At 44.6% G+C, this 21,655-nt stretch overlaps 1 protein-coding gene across 3 annotated transcripts in view; it reads left to right on the top strand.

The window, feature by feature from the left end:
- Positions 1-21,655, top strand: part of MYO1E (myosin IE) — a 197,502-nt gene that overhangs the window by 64,075 nt on the left and 111,772 nt on the right. For all 3 annotated transcript variants that reach the window (XM_036903024.2, XM_036903023.2, XM_057488848.1), the window contains one exon: positions 17,603-17,746. In XM_036903024.2, coding sequence (XP_036758919.2) covers positions 17,603-17,746 — 144 coding nt within the window. The remainder of the gene's footprint in view (positions 1-17,602; positions 17,747-21,655) is intronic.

The following is a 21,655-nucleotide window of genomic DNA, read 5'->3' as shown; positions in this document are numbered from 1 at the left end:
TCTATCAAGCCTGCCCTACTACGTATTATGGTACATGAAAACTTCCACTTTATTCCGAATTCCTGCACCCATCCTTGTAATGCATGTCCAGTAAAGTAGATGCCTTGATCGCTCTCAGTCACCTGCAGCCAGCCATATGCTGCAAAGAGACTCTGTAGGCCCCTTTTGGTGGTTTGCTGATCTGCACAACGTGCAGGAAAAGCAACCAATAGTTCAGTAGCTGTGTCCACACAAGTCATGGCATACCGATATCCCTCTGATAGGGGCAGAGGCCCAGGATAGTCTATCTGCCACCTGACAAGGGGTATTGGCCCCCTTACTCTTGTCCCATGTTGCTGCAGGACTCGGCATATAAGTCCCTCTTAGAGCACACAAGGCACTCCTCTGGGTTCTGCTGACTTCTTCAAAGGTCAGTGGCAAGCCCCACTGATGGGGTACAGCCCACATTGTCTTTTGCCCCGTGTGCAACAAAAGCTGGTGTAGGCATTGGGCAACATCAGAGGCAGGCTTTTCTTTTGCCAGCACACGTGGGCCAGTGTGTCTGCTTCATCATTCCCTGGGGATGCCAAAGGCAAATGGCCAGTCACATGATATACGGTAACAGCCTTAGTCTGACCAGAGGCCCATAGGTCTTGCCACACTCTTGCCCCCAAAGGTGCCAGTGTCCAACCATTCAGTTGGCATGGTAACATGTCGGTAGCCACAGGGTCAGGCCCCAGTAGATGGTCCAGCTGTCAGTGCAGACAACTAGGGGGGAAGGCTCCTAGGTAATCATGGCCATACTGACTGCAACTAGCCCATCGACTGCTCTTCCCCTCTCCGTCCTCCATCCATATCACTTTAGTCTTAGGATGGAAAGCCACAGCCCTCCACTTGGGGGGCTGCCCACGACTGGAGCCGTTTGTGTACTAAGCATCTTCAGGTATAGGGGCTTTTCCCTCCTGATAAGGACTCTCAGCTACCAATGGCTCAAAAGCAAGTTTTTCCTGCTTTCCACTGGTATAGGTCACGGCCCCAATAAGCGTTGGAGTTCTCCACTTAAGAGGCTAGTAGAGAGGGCACTGCGCTGCTGTAAATATGCACCCCATTTGACCAGTGTAGGCGTCTGTGCCATGCCACTCTGTGGCCTATGGGTCTAGTCTCCTACCCACCCCGCAATGGGATAGGTGGTTATTACTCTGGTCGGAGCTGTTCCAGCGATAGGCTCTGTAGCCAGCAAGGAGTGGTACACAGCAACCAGTTGCTTCTTTATCAAGGCGTACTGGACCTCTGCTTCTTTCCATAGTTGTGACCAGAATCCAGTAGGTTGGCGTGTCCATTCAAGCCGCTGCCAAAGACCCCATCCATAAGCATCTTCAGTTACACGAACATCTAGCTCACAGGGCCTTGATGAGCCCATTACACTCAAGGCCTGTACGGACTGCTCACTCAGCAGCAGTAAAAGCAGCTGCACATTTTCATCCCAGTCCCACCTGATGCTCTTTCATACCAACTGGTATAAGGGCTTCAGAATTTGTGCCGAGTGTGGGATAAACACTCTCCAGTAGCCCAAAAGACCCAAAACTCTTGTAATACTGCCACAGTGGTAGGGGTGGGGAAAGCCTGGACCTTGTCTATGACTGCTTCAGGAACAGCTTCAGTTTTACCTGACCAGACAAGCCCCAAGAACGTCACAGACAAACCAGGTCCCTGAAACTTGGTGCTGTTCACAGCCCATCCTTTTTCCTGTAGATGTTACAGTAGTTTAGAAACTGCCCCTTCTAAATCTGAAAGAGAATCAGATGTGAGCATAATATCATCAAGGTAGTGATACAACCGCACTGTTTGCAATTTCTTCCAGGTGGCCAAGTCCTGGGCTACAAGTCCATGACAGATGGTGGGACTGTGGAGGTATCCCTGTGGAAGGACAGTGAATGTCCACCGCCGGCCTTCCCACGTGAAGGCAAACTGTTCCTGGCTTTCCTGTGCCATGTCATAGAGAAGAAAGCATTAGCAAGGTCTACAACATAATGATACATTCCCAGTTCATGGCCAAGGGTGTCCAGAATGTCTGCTATAGAGACGACAGCAGCATGCAAAGGGGGTGTGACTTTATTCAATTCCCTGTAGTCCATGGTCATATGCCAGGAGCCGTCTAGCCTTTTCACTGGCCACACTGGGGAATTAAAAGGACTATGAGTAGGCTTTATGATGCCCACCCTCTCCAACTCTGTAGAGTTTCTCCAATTTCCTTGTGTCCCACAAGCAATTTATATTGCTTAGTATTTGTTACCTGCCAAGGTACAGGCAGAGCTACAGGTGGGTGCTTAGCATGTCCCCTCAGAACTACCTTCACCACACATACCCTTAGTCTGAACTCATTTGCAGTGGTCTGTAACCACAGGCCCTGCAGGATATCTACCCCCAAAATAGATTCAGGGATGGGAGAAATGTACACAGAATACTCCTTTGAGGGTAAACGCCCCATCCCCAATGGGATTTGGGCTTTCTTCACTCTAATTGCCTTACCTCCATAGCCATCTATCACAGCAGGGGTCCCAGGAAAACGCTCAGGGTTGCTGTAAATCAGAGAACACTCAGCTCCTGTGTCCACGTTGTACATTCACAGGGAACCAATGAATTGCTAATTCTACATGTGGCCTCTGGTCCCCACCATATCCCCCAAGGTGGGGACCTTGACTCCCCCTCAGTCTAACCGTGATGCCCAATCATCCTCCTGTGGGGGTGAGGGCTCGGGCAAATCCTGAGTACTGTCCCCTAGGAAGTTTTGCAGGGACACAGGCTGGCCTGAGGCCTTGCCTCCGATTTCTGTGTCCTGGAGCTCAGCGGCTGGAACTGCTGCTCTGGCTTTAATTGGTGCCACAGTTCTGACAATATTGTATTGGGCTGCCCACTGAGTTTTTCTTTCACTACCCTGGCCTTTATCAAATCAACGCACATCTGGGTCCTCGAGACCTTCACGGGGACTTCTGCACTTCTCCTTTCAGTCATAGCCCGTACTTCCCTCCGTGCCCTTACTGTTTCAACCTCCCCCAGATCTGCTAAAGTACGAATAGCCTCACTTATGGGTCACCCTAGGTGGGCCGGGTGGGGGGGCGGGTAAGAGTATTCTCTAGGGACCCAAAGAGAGATGTGGGAGCTGTATGAAGCACTACATTTCTCATTCCTATAGTGTACACCTCATCAGGGCCCTAGGGGTCCATATATATTTTTTTTATTAAGGTATTATTGATATACACTCTTATGAAGGTTTCACATGAAAAAACAATGTGGTTACTACATTTACCCATATTATCAAGTCCCCACCCATACCCCGATGCAGTCACTGTCCATCAGTGCAGCAAGATGCCACAGATCCACTATGTGCCTTCTCTGTGCTACACTGTTCTCCCTGTGATCCCCCACATCATGTGTACTAAACATAATACCCCACAGTCCCCTTCTCCCTCCCTCCCCTCCCGCCCTCCCTCACCCCTCCCCTTTGGTAACCACTAGTTCCTTCTTGGAGTCTGTGAGTCTGCTGCTATTTTGTTCCTTCAGTTTTGCTTCGTTGTTATACTCCACAAATGAGGGAAATCATTTGGCACTTGTCTTTCTCTGCCTGGCTTATTTCACTGAGCATAATGTCCTCCAGCTCCATCCATGTTGTTGCAAATGGTAGGATTTGTTTCTTTCTTATGACTAAATAGTATTCCATTGTGTATATGTACCACATCTTCTGTATCCATTCATCTACTGATGGACACTTACGTTGCTTCCATTTCTTGGCTATTGTAAAAAGTGCTGCGATAAACATAGGGGTGCAAATGTCTTTTTGAATCTGAGAAGTTGTATTCTTCAGGTATATTCCAAGGAGTGGGATTCCTGTATCAAATGGCATTTCTATTTTTAGTTTTTTGAGGAACCTCCATATTGCTTTCCACAATAGTTGAAACTAGCTTACATTCCCACCAGCAGTGTAGGAGGGTTCCCCTGGGTCCATATTATAGATGATATTTTTCATAGCCAATTCCTGCAGTACCCGTTGGAGCTCTGCATATGTTTTCCAACTACTGGTAAATATGGTAAATCACCCTGATTAGGCCAAACTATCCTGATGGCAGCTGTCAGCTATTCCAGGAGTGTCTGATTCCCTGAGGTATGAGCATTTTACAACTGCTGCCAGAGGGAAGGGTGAGTCGTTGGGGAAGCCATTCTACTCATCTCAGTACCCAACACAACAATGTTTTACACCCCCATATCCCAGAGATGTAAAAGCCATGTAGGCAGAGATTCTGATGGCCTCTGCCTATACCAGATGCTCATGTCCACCAGCTCATCCTGGGCGTAGGGGTGGAGCATGGAGGGCTCCACAACCTGGGGAGGGGGCTGCTCCTCCCCCTAAGGAGCCCGCGGTTGTTTCATTTTTATTTTCTTAATTACAGTCAGGCGGGCCTTTAATACAGGAGAGGACGGTTGCTTGGGTGATGGCCTTGGTAGCAGATCGGCCAATGGCCCTGCCTCCTCCCCTTCTCCATCCGGCTCCTCTTCCATCTCTGGGGCTGAAGGCACCAGTCTTCCTTCCTCCTCCCCCATGGCCTCCTGCAGCGTGGCTTTTCCTGCCGCCTCCCCCCTTGCAGCTGCTAAGTAATCTTCCAGGAGCACGACCTGTCTTTTCAATAACTGTCTCTCTTCCTTAATGGCATCCCATAGGTTATTGCCCAGCTCCTCCACGCGATGCTGAAGTGCGTCTTTTTCCGTCCTAAGTCCCTCTCTCTCTCCTCTCTAACCCTCTTGATAATCCTCTCTTTCTCCTCAATAACATTTTCCACTATTTCAATGAAAAGAGACCCTACAATGCCAGCCGCTACACGGCCACTCAGGGCCTCTAAGCAGTCTTCTATCTCTTGGAGGGTTATTCTGCAGCTTCTGGTGTCTCCACCCTTCCCCAGTTCTGGGGAAGGCCCCACCCCTCTAGGAGTTACTTCACTCGGACCAGTTCCTCACCAGGGGCTTCCAAATTGGAAGCCCCACAGATTGGGGGACAATAACAGGTGAAGCTGCACCTTCTGATGTCACATCCACTGGGACCTCCCCACCGTCCCAGGGAGGTTCTGGGCATCTCCCCACCATCTCTAGGGGCAGCCCTCCCAAACGTCGCACCCATTATGACAGATTTCGGGTTCATAGGTCCTGCCAACTACCACCAGATATAACTCTGGGGAAAGAAAATCCTGGGGCAAAATACCCCTAAAACTGAAATCAAAGGGAGAAATAAAGTTTAAGACCAGTTTATTGCTTATGAACTGCCAGTCCAGGGCTGTTTCTTTCTCCTGCTCTGGCAGAAGCAAGCAAGCCCTCCTTCCAGCCTCTCAGGTTCAGATAAGCCCTGGTTGCCTTGGTAATTACCCACTGCTTTGGAGATGAACTATCTTTCTCCACCCCTGAGGAATGCCTGTTGATATGCAGATGCACTAAAGCCAGGCAAGATATTCTGGAAATATTACAATTTACCCACACCCACCCATGCCCTATAATCACATCAGACATGGTTAGCTTGTTTTTTTGTATTCAATTTTAGTGATTCTGATGGAAGAAAGTTACTGTGGAAAGAAGCACCATGGGATTCTACAACCAGGGATCTCTAGTAAGATTACAGCTTTCTCATTTCTGCTGGCATTTCCCCCATCTTCAGGAGGTTGCCACTCTCCTTTACCTACATGTTGCCATGTTCTAAGCCAGTGACTTGACTCTTTTTTTCCTCCCCTTAAACAGAGGCCTATAGTTGGGATGGAAGACACAGGCTTCTAGGAAAGTGGTTTCCAAAGTGTGGGGTCTTTGTACCTTTGCATGCAAGATAACCAACCCCCTGGAAAGTAAATATTAAGGTTTCTATTTATCTTAATAGCAAAAACTAGAAAGAAATTATGCTTTTCAAATACTTAATATTTGGATGGTCACCAGGGCCCTCAGTCTGATTGCCTGAGGGTCAAGGTACACAAATGAGAATGTTTATTATTTGAGAAATATAAGATATTTAAGTGCCTAGACTCATTTGATTATTCTTCCCAGAACCTCTGTGGCTGATAAAAACCTTTGCTACAGGTTTGCTCAGCAGAGAGACTGGGAGCTGAAGACCCAACATCCAGTCCCAGTTCTACCTCTAAGTAACTGGCACCATGGACATGCACCCCTCTTCAGGCCTCAGATTCCTCATCTGTACAGTAAGAGCTTTGAGCTGGTTGAGGGATCAGCAAGGCCCCTTATAGCTATAAAGGGTTGGGATTCAGAATGTAAATATAGAAGCATTCTGCCCCTTCCTTGGCCCTCTTCCTTTGTAGTTTTCATAAATACCTTCAATTTCTTGCCAATAAGGCACCAATGTGTTACTCAAATGGGCCTTATTGTATTTCCTCATTATAGACCTAGTTCATATGTTAAATTCCCTACAGGTCTTCTCTGACAGCGACTACCTTTCTTCCGTTCTGCTGAACTCGATCCCTATTCTCAGAGAATCCCGGGTTCAAATGTCTCACATATCTGCTATAATGCACCACTTGAGTGTCACGAAACTTCAAGCCTTCTGTTTTTCTTTATTAAATCCTGCCTCTGCTCTTACCTTCTTATCAGCCAGATGAGATGCCAGTACTCTGATTCTTTTTTTTTTTTTTTTTTTAGATAATTATTTTTTATTGAAGGGTAGTTGACACACAGTATTACATTACCAGTACTCTGATTCTTTCTTGAAACATCAGACATCCAATCACAGCACTCACTATTCTGGCTACCAGTGTTCCTAGTTCACTTACTATTATTAACAATTTTTCTTAGTTCTCATGGTCGGCCAGACAGTGTCATATAAACTCTCCACGCATTATGTTACTCAACACCCTCAAAAGTCCTGAATGGTAGATACTGTTAATATCCCCATTTTACAGAAAAAGAAACTGAGGGTTAGAGATTGGAGTTCTTGCAATGCCACTTTAACTAAATGTGCTCAAAACATTTAACTTCTTCACGAGCGTTTTTAGTTGGAGGGATACTAAGACCCTTATTCAGTTAGAATCCCCTCCCTTCAGAGAGAGGATCTCTCCTTTCTCCTCTTCCTAATTCTCTCTTTACCTTCTTTCCAAATTTCTGTATTTTAAAAAATCTGTATATGCTTACAGTTGATCGTTTAGTAAGGATTTAAGCTTGTTAAAGGAAGACAAAGTCTACCCATTGGTAGCTTCCCCCAACCCAAGAAGAACACAGTAATGAGGGTCCTAGGCAGGCTCACAGTAAAGCTGTTCCAATCTCTCAAGTTGTTTTTATTGGAAATTCATTCCCAAATCCTGCTGACTGAGTTGGGTGGGGGACGGGGTGTGCAGCAGGTAGGTGGTAAGAGCCCCTAGGCAAGGGACACATAAACACAGAAGTGTAGAGTTTCTGCTCTTTCTTGCCGCACCGGCACCGACACCCACCCCGGCCGTGTGGGGCACCAGTGCTGACTGGTACTGACTGTCTGCAGTCCAAGTGTGGCTCTTAAGAGAGAATCTGATAACAGGAGCATCAGGAAACAACTCGTTTTCCTGTCTACCTCAGGACTTCTAACTGAATTATCAAGTGTGTATGTGATTCTCCCCACTCCCCTCCTAAATTCCTTCAGCCCAGTCCCATTTTTGTTCCATTCCTAAATCCAAGGTGCTGGTCATGAAAAGAAACGGCAAGGTGGGCCCTGTGTCCTCCTCCACCAGGTAGTGGAAGGGAGTGAGAGGATGAACCGGGTGTGTATCTTTGCACAAGGAGCTGTTGTCCAGAGCCTGCAGGACCATTGGTGACACTGACCTGCAGTGTTGATGAGTGGCTGCTCTGTTGGCTTTCCCCCGAGATGGGCTCACAGAACACCCCCTCCCCTCTCTGCTACTCTGTCAGCTAGTCTCTCTGTGGTCCAAGGTCTCTCTCAGTAGTCTCATTACCCTAAAAGCTCTCTGTACGCCATGTGGCCACATTTTGCCCCTAATGGAACATGGCACCTGTTGCTCCAGAGAGGGTCAGACCAAACAAGCAAGGGTGCCAGATGGGTTATGCCAAAAACAAGAGAAGGTGTGGAAGACCTGTGATTGATGCTCAGGGGACGCCCCACACTCCTAAGCGTGGCTTCTATCCTGAACTCAGTATCCCCAAGGCTAATCCATGACAAAGACTGCCCATTCCCCTGAGACACCCCTGATCACATTCCAGATCTTTCTCCCCACTTAGCCATCCTGAAATATCACCCCTAAATAACAGATGACACAGCAGCACCTTACCTGTTACACCTCCACTTAAAGTCCTACTCTGTCTATACCCTACTGGTGTTTCCACACTGGCTTCAAAAAAATCTGTAGCTAAGAAAGGAATTCCATCAACCTTAATTAGCCTTTTTTTTTGTTTTGCTTTGTTTTCTCCTTCATATATGCCAAGCAGTTCATTTTTCAGAAAAATTAAATACTATTAAAACAAAATGAATTGGTTATCTTGTGTTGTCATACTGCCACCATTTTGCATGACATAAATAATGTGTATTTTGCAATCAATATAGAAAGAGGCTGTGAACAATAGCAGATCCTAGGAGACTGTTTTTAATCAGGTTGATGTTAACTGCTGCTGTCTGCTGATAAGTCTTTATATATTTTTCTTTTTCCTCAGAACAGCATTTAAATTAGGATTTCTTTTCCCCATGGTACAGAGCAATAGTTCATTTTCTATCACAAGGAATTGTTCAATTACCTCCCTGTTTTTGCTTCCATTTCATCAATAACATGAACAAGAGCCATTGGTACCCGTATTTCTAGCTAGTGTCCCTGCGTCGTTACTTTGATTTCTTAGTTCAATTAGAGAAATTTACTGAACAGCTACCATGGAGAAATTTACTGAACATCAGATCTATAATTAGGACACATAGTCCCATAGGATTTTGTTTTCTTGGTTTATGAATCTATTAAAGTTCTGTCAGTAGAGGTGCAAAACCTCTATCACATTTAGGTCTATATCTAACCTATTGCCTTACTTGTAAGCAACAAAATTCAATGAAACTGACCTTACTCAAGATCGCAGAGGTAGCACAACCAAGTCCATTGTTTCCAGACATCTGTTGGATTAGCAAAAGGAATTATATTCCCTAACCTTTGTACTTGAAGTCAGAAGTGATGACAGGGAGGTCCCTGAAGGGAATGATAACTGTGTGACAATGTTGTCAAGCTAGCAGAGCCACATCTGAAAAGAGGCTGACATCAGTGGTAACTCTTCATCATTTGTTTAATTAAAATATAAACAGAGGCAGAAGTAAATGGGCATTTGTCATAGAAAAGGATTTTAACTATTTGATTCATTTTATTCTGCAGCTTGAAATGTCCTCATCCTGTTGTTGAGGTTAGCCTGTTTTCCTTACCTGGATGGCAGTGCACAATTACGGGAAGAATTGTCTTTAGAGGCAGCATCTCTTCCCTTTGATCTCCTGGGCTGGGAGCAATAGGAAAGCTTTAGAAACCCCTTTCTTCCTTGGAGCCGACTCTGGGCCCTGGGTCCTCCTTTTCCCCACTGATAGCTGCCACCGTGTGATACGCCTAGTTCTAAGTGAGCCCAGGCAGCCTGGAATTCCTTTGTCTGACTGGTACTTAGCATGATCATGTGCCAGGCACTGTCCTGCATGCTGGGGTCATCGCAGGAAACAGATGTGCTCCCAAGGCCAATTTCATGGCAGTGAGCTTTCTCTGACTTGTGCAAGGCCACGTAGAGCCAGACTGCTTACTCTGTGGGCTCCTAGGTGCACAAGAAACCCTACAGAGCAATAGTAAAAGTATTGGTTTCTTGGTAGTGTGCAAATAAAATAAGTTGATACATGACAGGTAATAAACATGCAATAAAACAATTGCTATTAACTTTAGGATTATTGCTGTTTCCAACAGCCACTTAAACTTTATTATGAGCAATAGTAGGTATACAGTGGTGAAACACGAAGATTGGCAAGATGGACTGCCTGTGTTTGAAGCCCAGCTGTGGAGTTGGGCAAGTTACTTAACTTCTCTGTGCTTCAGTTTCCTGCCTGGTAAGGTTGTGAGGATTAAATAAATTATCCTGTAGAAAATGGCTAGGACAGTGCTGATGCGATGTGAATTCAGTGTTATTTGAGAAGAATAATATTCTCCCAAAGGGGAGAGAGCCTCCATTCTAGATTTCCCAGGGATTGAGTGGGAAGAAGAGAGAACAGTGTGGATGATACTTGTAAGAAGTGCTTCCCTAAAAAGAAGGAATAAATTGCAGGTACCCAAGGGAAAATTTCCTCCTCAGCCTCAAGATAAGCCCTCACCCCGGGGAACGCAAAAATGTCTCGTGTGCCTGGGAGGGCTTCCTGAGGAGGGTTCTTGGGACCCCCCAGATGGAAAGTGTAGGGGATTTGGAACATGAACAGAGTAGTTTCTACTTGTAAAAAGGAAGTCTAGGCTCTCACCTCCTATCTAAAGGGGAATCTGTTTGCCATGTGATATTTTCCACAGCAGAAAAAAATATGTCTGGGAAATAGAATAGAAGTCGTTTAAATTCTCTATGGCTAGACTTGAAATTGGCAGGAACAGGCCCAAGAGAGAATGGCAGCAGGTCCCCATGCATGCAGGAATATGGCACCAAGGTGGACGGGAAGATCAGTATGTACAACCCCACAGTGGGTATTTTAAATCATGTGTCATTATTTTAACACATATCAAAGAAGTAAAACTAACACACCAAACGCGCAGTTTTATGGAGATGATTGTTTCGGATTTAGTCAGATTGAAAAGTACAGTTTATAGAAAAACCTGAAGCATTAGAAGTGGTGGAGCTGGGATACAGAAGTTGTAGAAGTAGCTGAAAAGGACTGGGGTTTAGGAACCCCTGGAGCGCTGTGTATGTGACTAAAGGTCAGAACACGCTGTAATCCCCGGGGGGGGGGGCATGGACACACCGCACCAGTAGGGGACGTGTGGGGTGGGGAAAGGGGGGAGGGTGGATAGCGGTGGTGAGGGTGAGGTGCCTTCCTGCATCGGATGGTCTTAAAGCTGAAGGATCTTTTAGGATGAAAGGGGTACAAACCCAAACGTGCCTTTACAAATTGAAGAGGAAATTCCCTCCCTCTGCAAACTTGTGGTCTGGTGGTGAGCAGCTTGTCAGCTAGGGCACTCACCCTCATCGTATTTGCAATGGGGGTGGGGAGCAACAGCTACAAAAATGTTCGGAGCAGAGCATCTGGGACCGGCCAGTCATCAACCACACCAATAAAGCAGTTCCCGAAGTGGCATTAATATGTGGTACAGTGCATCCCGAATAGTCAAAATATTTATAATAGTTTGTGTCTTCCATGCTATTAAACAGTGACAATATTTGTAAAATGCAAAGAGCAGTGCCTGACTGCTGCTGTTATATGCCATAATTCGTCAAGCCTGAGATGGTACTCGATGTTAAAGAGATACATCATTGTTTCATTTCCCCCTAAATACTTTAAAACTGCAGCCTGTGAAGCTGTGACACAGCACTGATTATAAGACTCATCCTAATTTCAGAATGTTAGAATATGAAAAAGAGATGCATCTTAGAATTGATGGAATATGTTAAATGTCTGTTTTTAGCGTCTTAGATTTGAATCATTCCTTGATATAGAAAGTGATCCTTTGGGGAGTGACACTGCTTTTCCTGTTGGGGGCCCATTGTTACATATTTCATTTCACTTTACAGAGTACTGTCACATCTCTTACCTTGTTTGATCAAGTTTTTCTCACTGAAAACAGCTATATGTGTGTGCACATCTTCTAAATATATGCTCAGTAGAAAAATAAAACCATACAGAAAATGCTCTTAGAGATAAACAGCATTTTATCAACCACATTTCTATGCAGAGATATCATTGTACATTAATAATATTTCACATGCAACTAAAACAAACTTTGGGCGCGGTACCATCTTGTGACTCGTTTTTACAAATAATCCCCTCCCAGCCCCCCTTTAGTCTAACCACTGTTGCTGTTTGGTGTGCACCATCCAAACTTTGCACATGATCATGTCATTGTATAAAACCAACTCGACCCCTAGAGGGATTGGGGGTTGGTGTGACTGTCTTACTGGATCTTCACAGTGGCCCCTGGGGGCAGTGTAATGTCAGGAACCTCCTGCTGAGCAGGAATTGAGAGGCTGGAGTGGCTCCCAGAGCTGAGTGATGTTTGGGAGACCCTGAGGTTAAGTAACACACAATTTTGGCTGGGAGGGCTGGACTTAGAGAGCTGCCCTTGACTTATCTGAAATCAGGTTGGTCACAGGTACAGTCATGTGGCCTGAGACAGTCTCAGTTGATGCCTCTTGTTCCAGCTTTATTATTAACAACACTCCCTTCTGCACTCAGAGTATCTAAGTTTGGATGATAAATTATGTTTGCTGTAGTTGCTTCCAGGAAGGTTGACTCTGGCCAACCCTGATAAGAAACCACTGGATGTAGTGATCCCGGAGCCAGCGTCTACACCTGCCTTAATGATAGTATTGGAAGTGAGTTGTGGTGTAGCAGAAAGAGCAAAGAGGAAGTCAAAAATCCTAATGACAAGTCTCAGCCCTGGCCCTTTGCATGGGGATTAACTGAGATCATGGATGTGGAAATGTTACACAAGTACTGAACTTCTAGTCAGGTCACATATATTTACATGATTGGAGTTAAGGAGCACATCCTCTGTATTCATTGAGCCCCACCCCTGCACCTTGTGTGCAACCCCACAGTGTACTTCCCCAGCCCCAGCCCCTCCCGGCAGAGGCAACTTGGTACTTGGTTATGACTTGGTTATAATCTCAGACCTCACTTTACACATCTGCAAAATAGTGACAAAGGGATTGTAGTAGTCATGTCTTGGAGGTGTTGTGAGAATTAAATGAGGTATGTTAAGTGTCAGGACATACTTATGGGTTCAGTGTGAGTGATGAGTTAGTTCATTACCCCAAGGACCGTGGAGAATGGGCATGGCTACTGACTGCCCCACCCCCTACTCTTCCAGAAACATTCCTTCCTTGTAGGAATGCCTGCTTCAAACATCTTCACACCACCAAAATAGTGGAGGGTCTGAGTTCCAGGAAGTTGAAATGCATTGCAAGCCCAATGCTGGTTTACTGTGCCTGTCTCATAAAAGACAAATATTTATGGTTGATTTTTCCATCGTATGCTGGAAATAAGTATTTCATTCCAGTCAAATAGCAAAACTGCAAAAGGTAGACTTCCCAGACCGTCAGTTAGAGGATTAAAGCCCAACAGACAGTTCTGTTCCTCTCCTGTTAGGACTCAGTGGAACAGAAAAGTCCCATTAAAAACCAAAATCAGTTTACCCATTGTCCATTGTTCACAATAAGAATATGGTTAATCAGCCTTTCAGGGTGATAGGCTTATAACATCGGAGGCATTCTAGTCCCAGGTTTTCTGGAAATAAGATCTGCTGTCTTATTGTGCTCATGGATCAGCTAAACATCCCAGACATGATAATATCTTTTTGTCCACATTTCCCAATCTACTTTTCAAACCTAGACACAGCACGGAACCTATGATTGTCTCGGCTTTGGCACATGGAAAATGCTCGATTGTACTAGCATCATTTTCATTTATTTTTAAGTTTTACTGACACATGCATATGGTTTTTAAAAAATGAAAACTGTGCAGGGAAGTTTAAAATGGAAAGTAAAAGTCACCCTTCTCCCAAAGCCCCAGCCTTCTCCGCAATAGAGCCCAGTGTATCTTTCAAGAAAATAGTCGTAACACATCTTTTAAAAAAAATTCAGACAAACGCAGTCATTCTACACTCCATCCACAGAGTGATTGCCCTTTTCATGAAACTGTATCTTGAAGACATTTCCATGTCCGCACAACCAGTTGCCTTTTGTGACTGCATAGCGCTCCTTGGCTGGCTGTGCTATATTTGGACCAGTCCCTGAACCATGGGTTCAGTTTTTCCCAGCACGAACTTTGCTACAGTGAACAACCTTGCAGTATGCCGTACTTGGTATACCTTGAATAAATTCTAGAAATACGTTTGCTAGGTCAACGAGGGTGTGAATTTTATTTTATTTATATATTTATTTTATATGTGTTTTTAAAATTTGTATACTGGTCTGGGTAGCTAAACTTTTGATACCTATTTCCACAGTGTTCTCTAAATACACTGTGCAGTGTACTCTTCTAGAAAAGTGTAAGAATATTTATGATCACCTGTCCCAGTCAGGCGCCGCCCAACACTGGGCTTATTGTATGTACACAGCACATTAAATGGCCACCCTTCTGGGGTGTCTGAGGGGCACTGAAGGCTGTAGTCACCCAGTACTGGTCTCCTCCTCTCTCCTGGATGAACCAAAGAAGAAAAATGCCCCTTGAGACGTTAGGAGGGTGTGTGCCGATGCGCGGCTGGCAGGCAGGGGCTGCTGGGGGGCTCCCCCCGCGGGAGTGAAGACAGGCTTTCAGGAGGGAACAGCCCCTATCCTGCCCTCACACCAGTTAGGGACGCTCCGCCTTTAAAATCAGAGAATCCGTGAGCGGCGCTCCTCCCCCCCCCAGGAACTCCTGGGTCTCGGTGCCACCCCCTAAACAAACAGGCCGTTACATGGACAGGGCGTACCCCACTTTCTAGAGTTTGTGTTTGTATCCGTTGCATTTTAATAAACTCATTCATCATTAGATGAGCGTCTGCCCTCAATCCTTACCTAACAGGAAATGTCTCCCGCATAACTTGCAATAACCGTCGGGCCGAGAGTGAGCCCTCCTTACCGGCGCGGGCGTTCCCGTTCCCGTCCCCACTTCCTGGCCGGCCCCTCGGTAGGTGAAACCTCTCCTTTGCAGCAGCGCCTCACCCCTAAGAACCGTCGGGGTGTGAAAGTGCCGAGTCCCCCAGCCTGTCTAAACTGTGACCGTTTTGAGTGAGGAACCAAAAAGGAGTTACCCACCTACGAAGAAGCCCGCAGGAGAGAAGGAAGCTGACGCCTGCTGAGGCGAATGGCCGGGCCAGCCGAGCCCCCGCCGTCTGAGGAAAACGGCCCCCCTCACGCGGATGCGGAGCCCCCGTCGTCACCCACTGCTTCTGCCCCCCGCCCGCGCGCAGCCGGCCCTGGTGGGCGGGAGAGGCGGGGGCTCCCGGTTACCTGCCCCAGGGATGCAGTTCACGTCCTTGCAGTTGCAGGGCGCTCGTTTGCCGTCGGCTGCACCTTTCAGCCTCTGCTTCCAGAGGCTCGTTTTTCGGGCGGAGAGTAACGGCTCATCTCGCTGTCGGTTCCTTAGCCTCTTGTGGACAGAGGTCTGGAAGGGACTCCTCAGGGTGCAGGGATATTGAGACCAGAGAATCAGTGAATGTCACAAGAAGCCCTGTTTTACTGGGGAACAACTGCCATTAGAAGAAGGAGGGGACAGTGAGACAGAAAAGACAGTTGGATTGGACACCAAGGCCAACCTGGGGTCCCTTGAGCAGACAGTTTCTGTGGATTAGTGGAAACATGCGTGCTATGCGTGCTATGCCACAGAGCCAGCCCCTCCATTTCCTGTCATCTGCAGAAGTTAAATAGCAGCTTATTAACAGCCACTCTGTTCTGTTCAACTCTGCTTACATTTTTTTCAAAGAGAAAATAACGTTTTTGGTCTTTTTGAAGTAGGTGGATATTTATTGGGGTTAAAAACAAGCAGATAAATGTACCTCCTGGGGCCCTGGTTTTCTGTGCGGAGTAATTTTTCTGGGCTCCCAGAAAGAATAATCAAGCTGGGCAAGGAGGGAAGGCGGAGGAGCGAGGAGCCTCCAGCAATCTTCATCTGGTTAGAGGAAGACGGCAGACATTTGATTGAGCTCCAGTGAGTCATGCTGGGCCAGTGCTTTTTCTCTCTGCTTTGCCACAGAGGAAGAAGGAGTGGTGAAGTCTCAGTTATTTTGTGGAACTGATGCTGCATGTGGTTCTGAGAAGGCCAAATATATCACACAGTTTCCCTCTGGGAGGCAGCAAGGGTGGCCAGCCTCCCAGAACCCCTTTCTGGGCTTGAGCCCTCGGCACTGCTATGCTTCTCCTGCGGTAGCCCCTTCCTGGCTCGTGTTTTTGAAGTCGCTTTTCCCAGAGCTTCTTAGAATCGCTCTTATTAAAAGTACCTGTGTCTCCTGCAGAGAAAACAATAAACAGTTTTAAAAAGTGAAAATCGATTTGGTGTTTATCTTGTTTCCTTCTACCTCTCTCCTCTCAGAGAACCTCCTAGGATATTTTCTCATCCTCGTTTTGACGTCTTGAGTAGGTGGCCTTTCTAGGTACCCTTATTCAGAATTTTTCTCTCCTTTATCCAAGCTCCCCTGAAAAGGGAACTCCCAAGAAGAGGGCAAGAGCCAAATCTTGCTCAGTTCAGTTCAATGCCTCGCACACTTGTCCAGCATTTGACACATCCAGTAGGATGCACGAAGGGTTGGAAGGGAAGGGACAGTCTTCCAATATCTTATCATGTATTATTTGCCATTATTTTGTATGTATTAGCCTTGCCCTCTTGAGTGTAGATTATAATGAATATCCTTCCTTGTCTAGTCTTCTCTGGCAAACTCATTCATATCCACTTCTCTGGGAGGTATTTCTGTCTCTCAGAGGACAAAGGAGTCTCTCCCTGCTCCTGGAACACCATTTTACATGTGTTTACATACTGACCATTGCTGACGCATGAATTGCTTCTGTCAACATCCAGGTTTCCTTCGATGGGTGGTGGGCTCCCCAAGTGCAGCCCTGCCGTGGTGCTCCTATCTGCCCCAACCCCAGGACTTGGCACATAATTGAACACACAGGGGACCGCACTGCAGACATGCCAAATGAAAGGAAGCCTTACAGGCTGCGGGGTGTCCAGAGGCCACCCCTGGTGTTAGGTTGTAAATTCAGTAAGCAGACAAGGGCTATAGTTACATCTCCCCAGGAAGCTGTGAGGCCAGATGAGCTCCTGTCCATAGCATTGTCATGTTCTGTGATCATGCTTAGGCTTTCCTGTCCATTTCCTCATTAATGCAGCAGTGATCAGTCATCAAAAGATAGCTTATCTTTTGAATGTGGAAAGCCAATATTACTTTGACGGTGGTAAGTTTTATGGAGGGAATATAATTTAGATGTCTTGACATGTTGACAGTGTAACCTAGCCACTGTGTGAAACGCGTCCTTTCTACTTTTGAGTTTGGTCATTTAATTTGCAAAATAAGTCTAGAAAGTTTCTATTTCATTGCTTATTTTACCGCTAAGTTTATAACAAAACAGTTAGGTCAGAGGATTATCAGAGCCATTGATCCCTTTTTGTGCTGTCCTCCAGATACTGTTCAGCGCTTTACATATGTTATTTTGTTTAATCCTTACAGCAGTTTTGTGAAGTGGGTCTTATTTCTCCCATTTTACAAATGAGAAAAGAGAAGCTTAAGTGACACGGAGAGCTGAGTTAAGTTTTCCCACTTCTAGTCTGTAGGAGGCAAAGCTGAAATTTGAATCCAGATCTATTGATAGCAAAATCTTTGTATATTCTGGTGCATTTGATATGAGGAATATTTGGAAACTTTGTGGCATTTTTTTTTTAATTCCAGGAGAAAATAAACCGTCCTAAAAATTGTGTGTTTTACATTCACAGGGTAGCAAAGGTGCCTACCGGTACCACTGGCAGAGCCACAATGTCAAACACAGCGGCGTAGATGACATGGTCCTGCTCTCCAAGATCACAGAGAATGCCATCGTGGAGAATCTAAAGAAGAGATACATGGATGACTTCATTTTTGTATCCTTTATTGGTTTCTTTGGACATTTCTAAGTGAGATGACAATGTCCATGGTAAAAACATAGCTTTATTCCTAGGGTAAGAATAACTGTCTGAAATTCTGAGCTGACCCTATGTGCTCCTGTCATTTTCACCATTTCAGAACATGGTTTTATACTTCTTTGTCTCTTGGTTCAGGCTGTGGGAAGGGCAGACAGGATGCTAAATTACTTTTCTGACATTTCACAAAGTCAAAATGCAGCCAGTATTCATCTATTTCAATCCCTCTCACTGAACGTTTGACGTGCTTGGCCAGGTGCATGGCGCCTAAAAGCCCTGCTGCTCCTATGGAAAGTCCTTGTCCGCAGAGTTGTGTTAATAGTACTTGCTAATTGCAAAGCAGAGACAGTGAAGACCAGACTTCCAAGGGTTAAGTGAAATTGCCTCGTGCAGGTAACACACAACTTGGCCAGTTTTTCTGCATCCTTATGTTTACTGAAGGAAACAGGAGAGGTGGTGATCAACTATTGAAAATGCCTGACATTCTTGAGTTGTTCTTTATGTGTCAGTTTTAGCTTGCCAGATGCAAGTTTTTATGGGGCTTTAAAAAATTCAGAATGGAAATTTTATTCAAATGTGTGTTGACTTCATTATAAACAGAGAACTGCGATATTTGCTTAAGTTCCCACAGGATTCAGTTTTGTCTGGTACAACTGCATAAAGATCTTTCAGGGGAATTATTGTAGAGTCAGTCATAGACATGCAAAGATCAGTGAAAATCTGTATAATAGTATCACAAAGGTTAACTTTATGGTGTGACCATTAAAGGTGGTCATATATTTTATTAATTTAAAGTAAATACATTTTATTTCAGATTTTGATCATTATAAATGATCATAAAATGTAGATTTTCTAATAAATGTATTTTAGATTTTAACCCCCAAAGCTTGGGGAGGTATAGTTTTCACATGAGAAGCTGCTGCTTGTTATTTATACCACTCATTTGACTATTAGTTAAAAGCACCCATACCTATTGCAACAATACTTTTGCAGGGACTGTCTATCCCATCATTGATGATGGGGGAGTTCAGCTCACCAGATGTTTATCCATCAGCACTAATTACAACATTATTTCAAAGCCCTTGGTGGTTCTGTCCAAGACTGTGCTGTTTTTTTTATTTACCATAGGAAATTATACCAAATATCTGGGTAGTTAAGTTCCTAAGCACCTCTGCTTTTAGGTGTTAACAGTTGTATGTGGATTTGTTAGCTATGTTATAATAGCCTCTTGATCAGGGGTGGCAGCCTGCTGTGTGCAGACAAAACCCTACCCACTGCCTGTCTTATCATAATGGTTTTTACTGGAGCATAACCATGCTCATTTGCTTACTTTTTTCGTCTAAGGCCACCTTCATGCTAAAAAAGGCAGAGGTGAGTAGTTGCCACAGACCATATGACCTGCAAAGCCTAAAATAATTACTATCTGGCCCTTCATAGAAAAAATACTTGCTGACTTCTAGACTCCTGTGTAGAGCTACTTTAATGTAATTAGACGGAAGTAGTTGAACTCAGCTGCAAGTTTTTATTTGATAGAAACAATTGAAATGGGCTCACTTGATCTGGGCTTATCATCATCAAAATACTTGAATCACTTTTATGTGCAAGATGCATGGCACATGGAAACTGGCAAATGATAGACTAGAGAGTTGGGTGCAGGATGTGGATCTGGACACAGGCCTGGCTTCAAACTTTTTTCTGCCTGGGCTTGGTGACCTTACACAAGCGTTGTGATCTGTGTACCTTGATTTCCTTACCTCTAAAAAGGGAACAATAAGATCTCCCACATGAGGCTGTTACAGGGTAAAATCAAATAATGAAGGCAGTAAGTATACAGTTAACATTAGTTACTGCTATCATACATTAAGAATATAAATTCTTCTCATATTTCTGAGTCACGTTCCAAAAATTCAACTGCAAAGTTGCTTACTGGACATTCAAATGCCTTTTACCATAGAAACTGTTTTAAAGGAAGGATTGGTTTATTGATGAGCCTGTAAAGGGCTAACTTCCACTAAATGTAGTTGAACAAATTATTTATTGGAATGTTCATAGAACGTGGGCTCAACTTATTAATTATTTACATAGGAAACGCAGGTTTAAATAAGCTGGGTAAGAAAAGAAAAAAAAATGATGTCAGTGATTAGTAGCAGCCAGTCCATCATCAACCCAGACAGTCTCACTTTTCCCCATAAATATCATTTATCCCTGAAACACCAGAAACTCCTCGAGGTTGGAAACTGTGTCTTACATACCTTCTTTTAAAAAAATGCTTAAAGCAATACATGTTCATTTAACATGATTTATAAAGTGCAGTCAGCCTTGAGGAAAACACTAAAATTACCTGGAACCCCACCATAACCATCATAACCTCTTGGTGTATGTTTTTCAGTTTAACCCCTCACAGACATGCGTGTTTTTATGTATCTATGCACTTTTTTAATTTGAACAAATACGCAAAAGAAGCCATCAGTGTTGCATCATGAATTTCTTTCTTGCCTGCATAATTCCTGGCATGGTGCATTAAGTGTTCATTGAAAATCTGTTGACTATCATAACTTACTTTTATTATTCAGACAGCAGAATTTTTAAGTGACTCAAACAGAGGGGGCTGATTACAAGCCTGTGAATTGATGCCTTTGAATCAATGACTGACTAATCATGTGTTCTACCAAGGAAATGAGTTAGTTGACCACTAATGACTTTGTGTTTTAGAAATCTCTACCCACTCAATATATGAGAAAGTCAGCATCAGTGTGTTTTCTGTCAATAGCACAGAGCAGCTTTGAGAAAGCTTGCTGGCTCTGTAGGATGTTTATGAGATAGTACCAAGGGTCTAACTGCAAACCTTTTCCTCTGATAAATGATAAAAAGCCTCCTTTATCTGTTGCAATGCTAAGGGAATATTGTGACAGAGTAGCATTATCTTAAATAGTAGGGCTTTTCCCCTCTCTCTTCTAAACTTAATAATAAAGGCAAGAAGAGATTCGATTTCACATTAAGTTATAAAATTGCTCATTTTACCTTTTCTACATCTCATGCCAGCACAATGTTTTATATTAAAGGTCAGCCTTTGGAACAATTAGCTGTTAATGCATCAACCTGAATGCACATTTCTTTGTTATACATTAGAAAAAAAAATCTATTTATAAAATGCTAACATTGTTACCAGTAAAAATCCTTATTTTTCAGTTGTTAATCCTATACAAGGAAGATTTAATTTACCATTCATTTTTCCTGAATTTTGCCACACATCTCAAAAATATATGAGGAAAACATTGCAGTATTTGCTCTTGTGCTTGGCGAGACAGCATGTATAGCCACTTGGCTGACAGAAACAGTTCCTGTGCAAAGCACTCCATTCACTTGGTCCAACTTTCTCCAAACTTGTTTTTAACTCAAAGATCACACTCAAGTGTGTTTGGCATTTTCAGCCCTTGAGTTATTTAAGACTTATGTGCCAGACCAACCGGAGCCCCAGGCAATGCATTTGTGAGGGAGGTTTGGCCCTGGCAGGCAGTTCACAGGGAGGGGGCAGTGCTCTGCAGGGATACGGGTGTGGGTCTTGTGGCTCTAGCTAGAGGCTGAGGTTCCAGCTTCACGGTTCTCCATGTGTGTGACTTCAGGCAAGTAACCTCAGCTCCGTGCCCCTACTCAGTGATAAATCCAGGGAAGTTGACTAGGTCAGTGTGGGTGGTTTGGGGGAATAGACTGGCTGTTGAAATGCTGTTTTTTAAAGTTAAACTCATAGCTGACCTAATAAGACCATTAAAAACAAACTTACGGAACCTGTACTTCCATCACATTTCATAAAAGGAAGAATATTTTAACACTCAAAAAGTGGAAAGGAGATAATTAAGAATAAAGGACCAT

Source organism: Manis pentadactyla, chromosome 11, assembly GCF_030020395.1.
Source record: "Manis pentadactyla isolate mManPen7 chromosome 11, mManPen7.hap1, whole genome shotgun sequence".
Taxonomy (NCBI): domain Eukaryota; kingdom Metazoa; phylum Chordata; class Mammalia; order Pholidota; family Manidae; genus Manis; species Manis pentadactyla.
The sequence above is the reverse complement of the archived record's forward strand: the minus strand, read 5'-3'. Positions and strand labels throughout refer to the sequence as shown.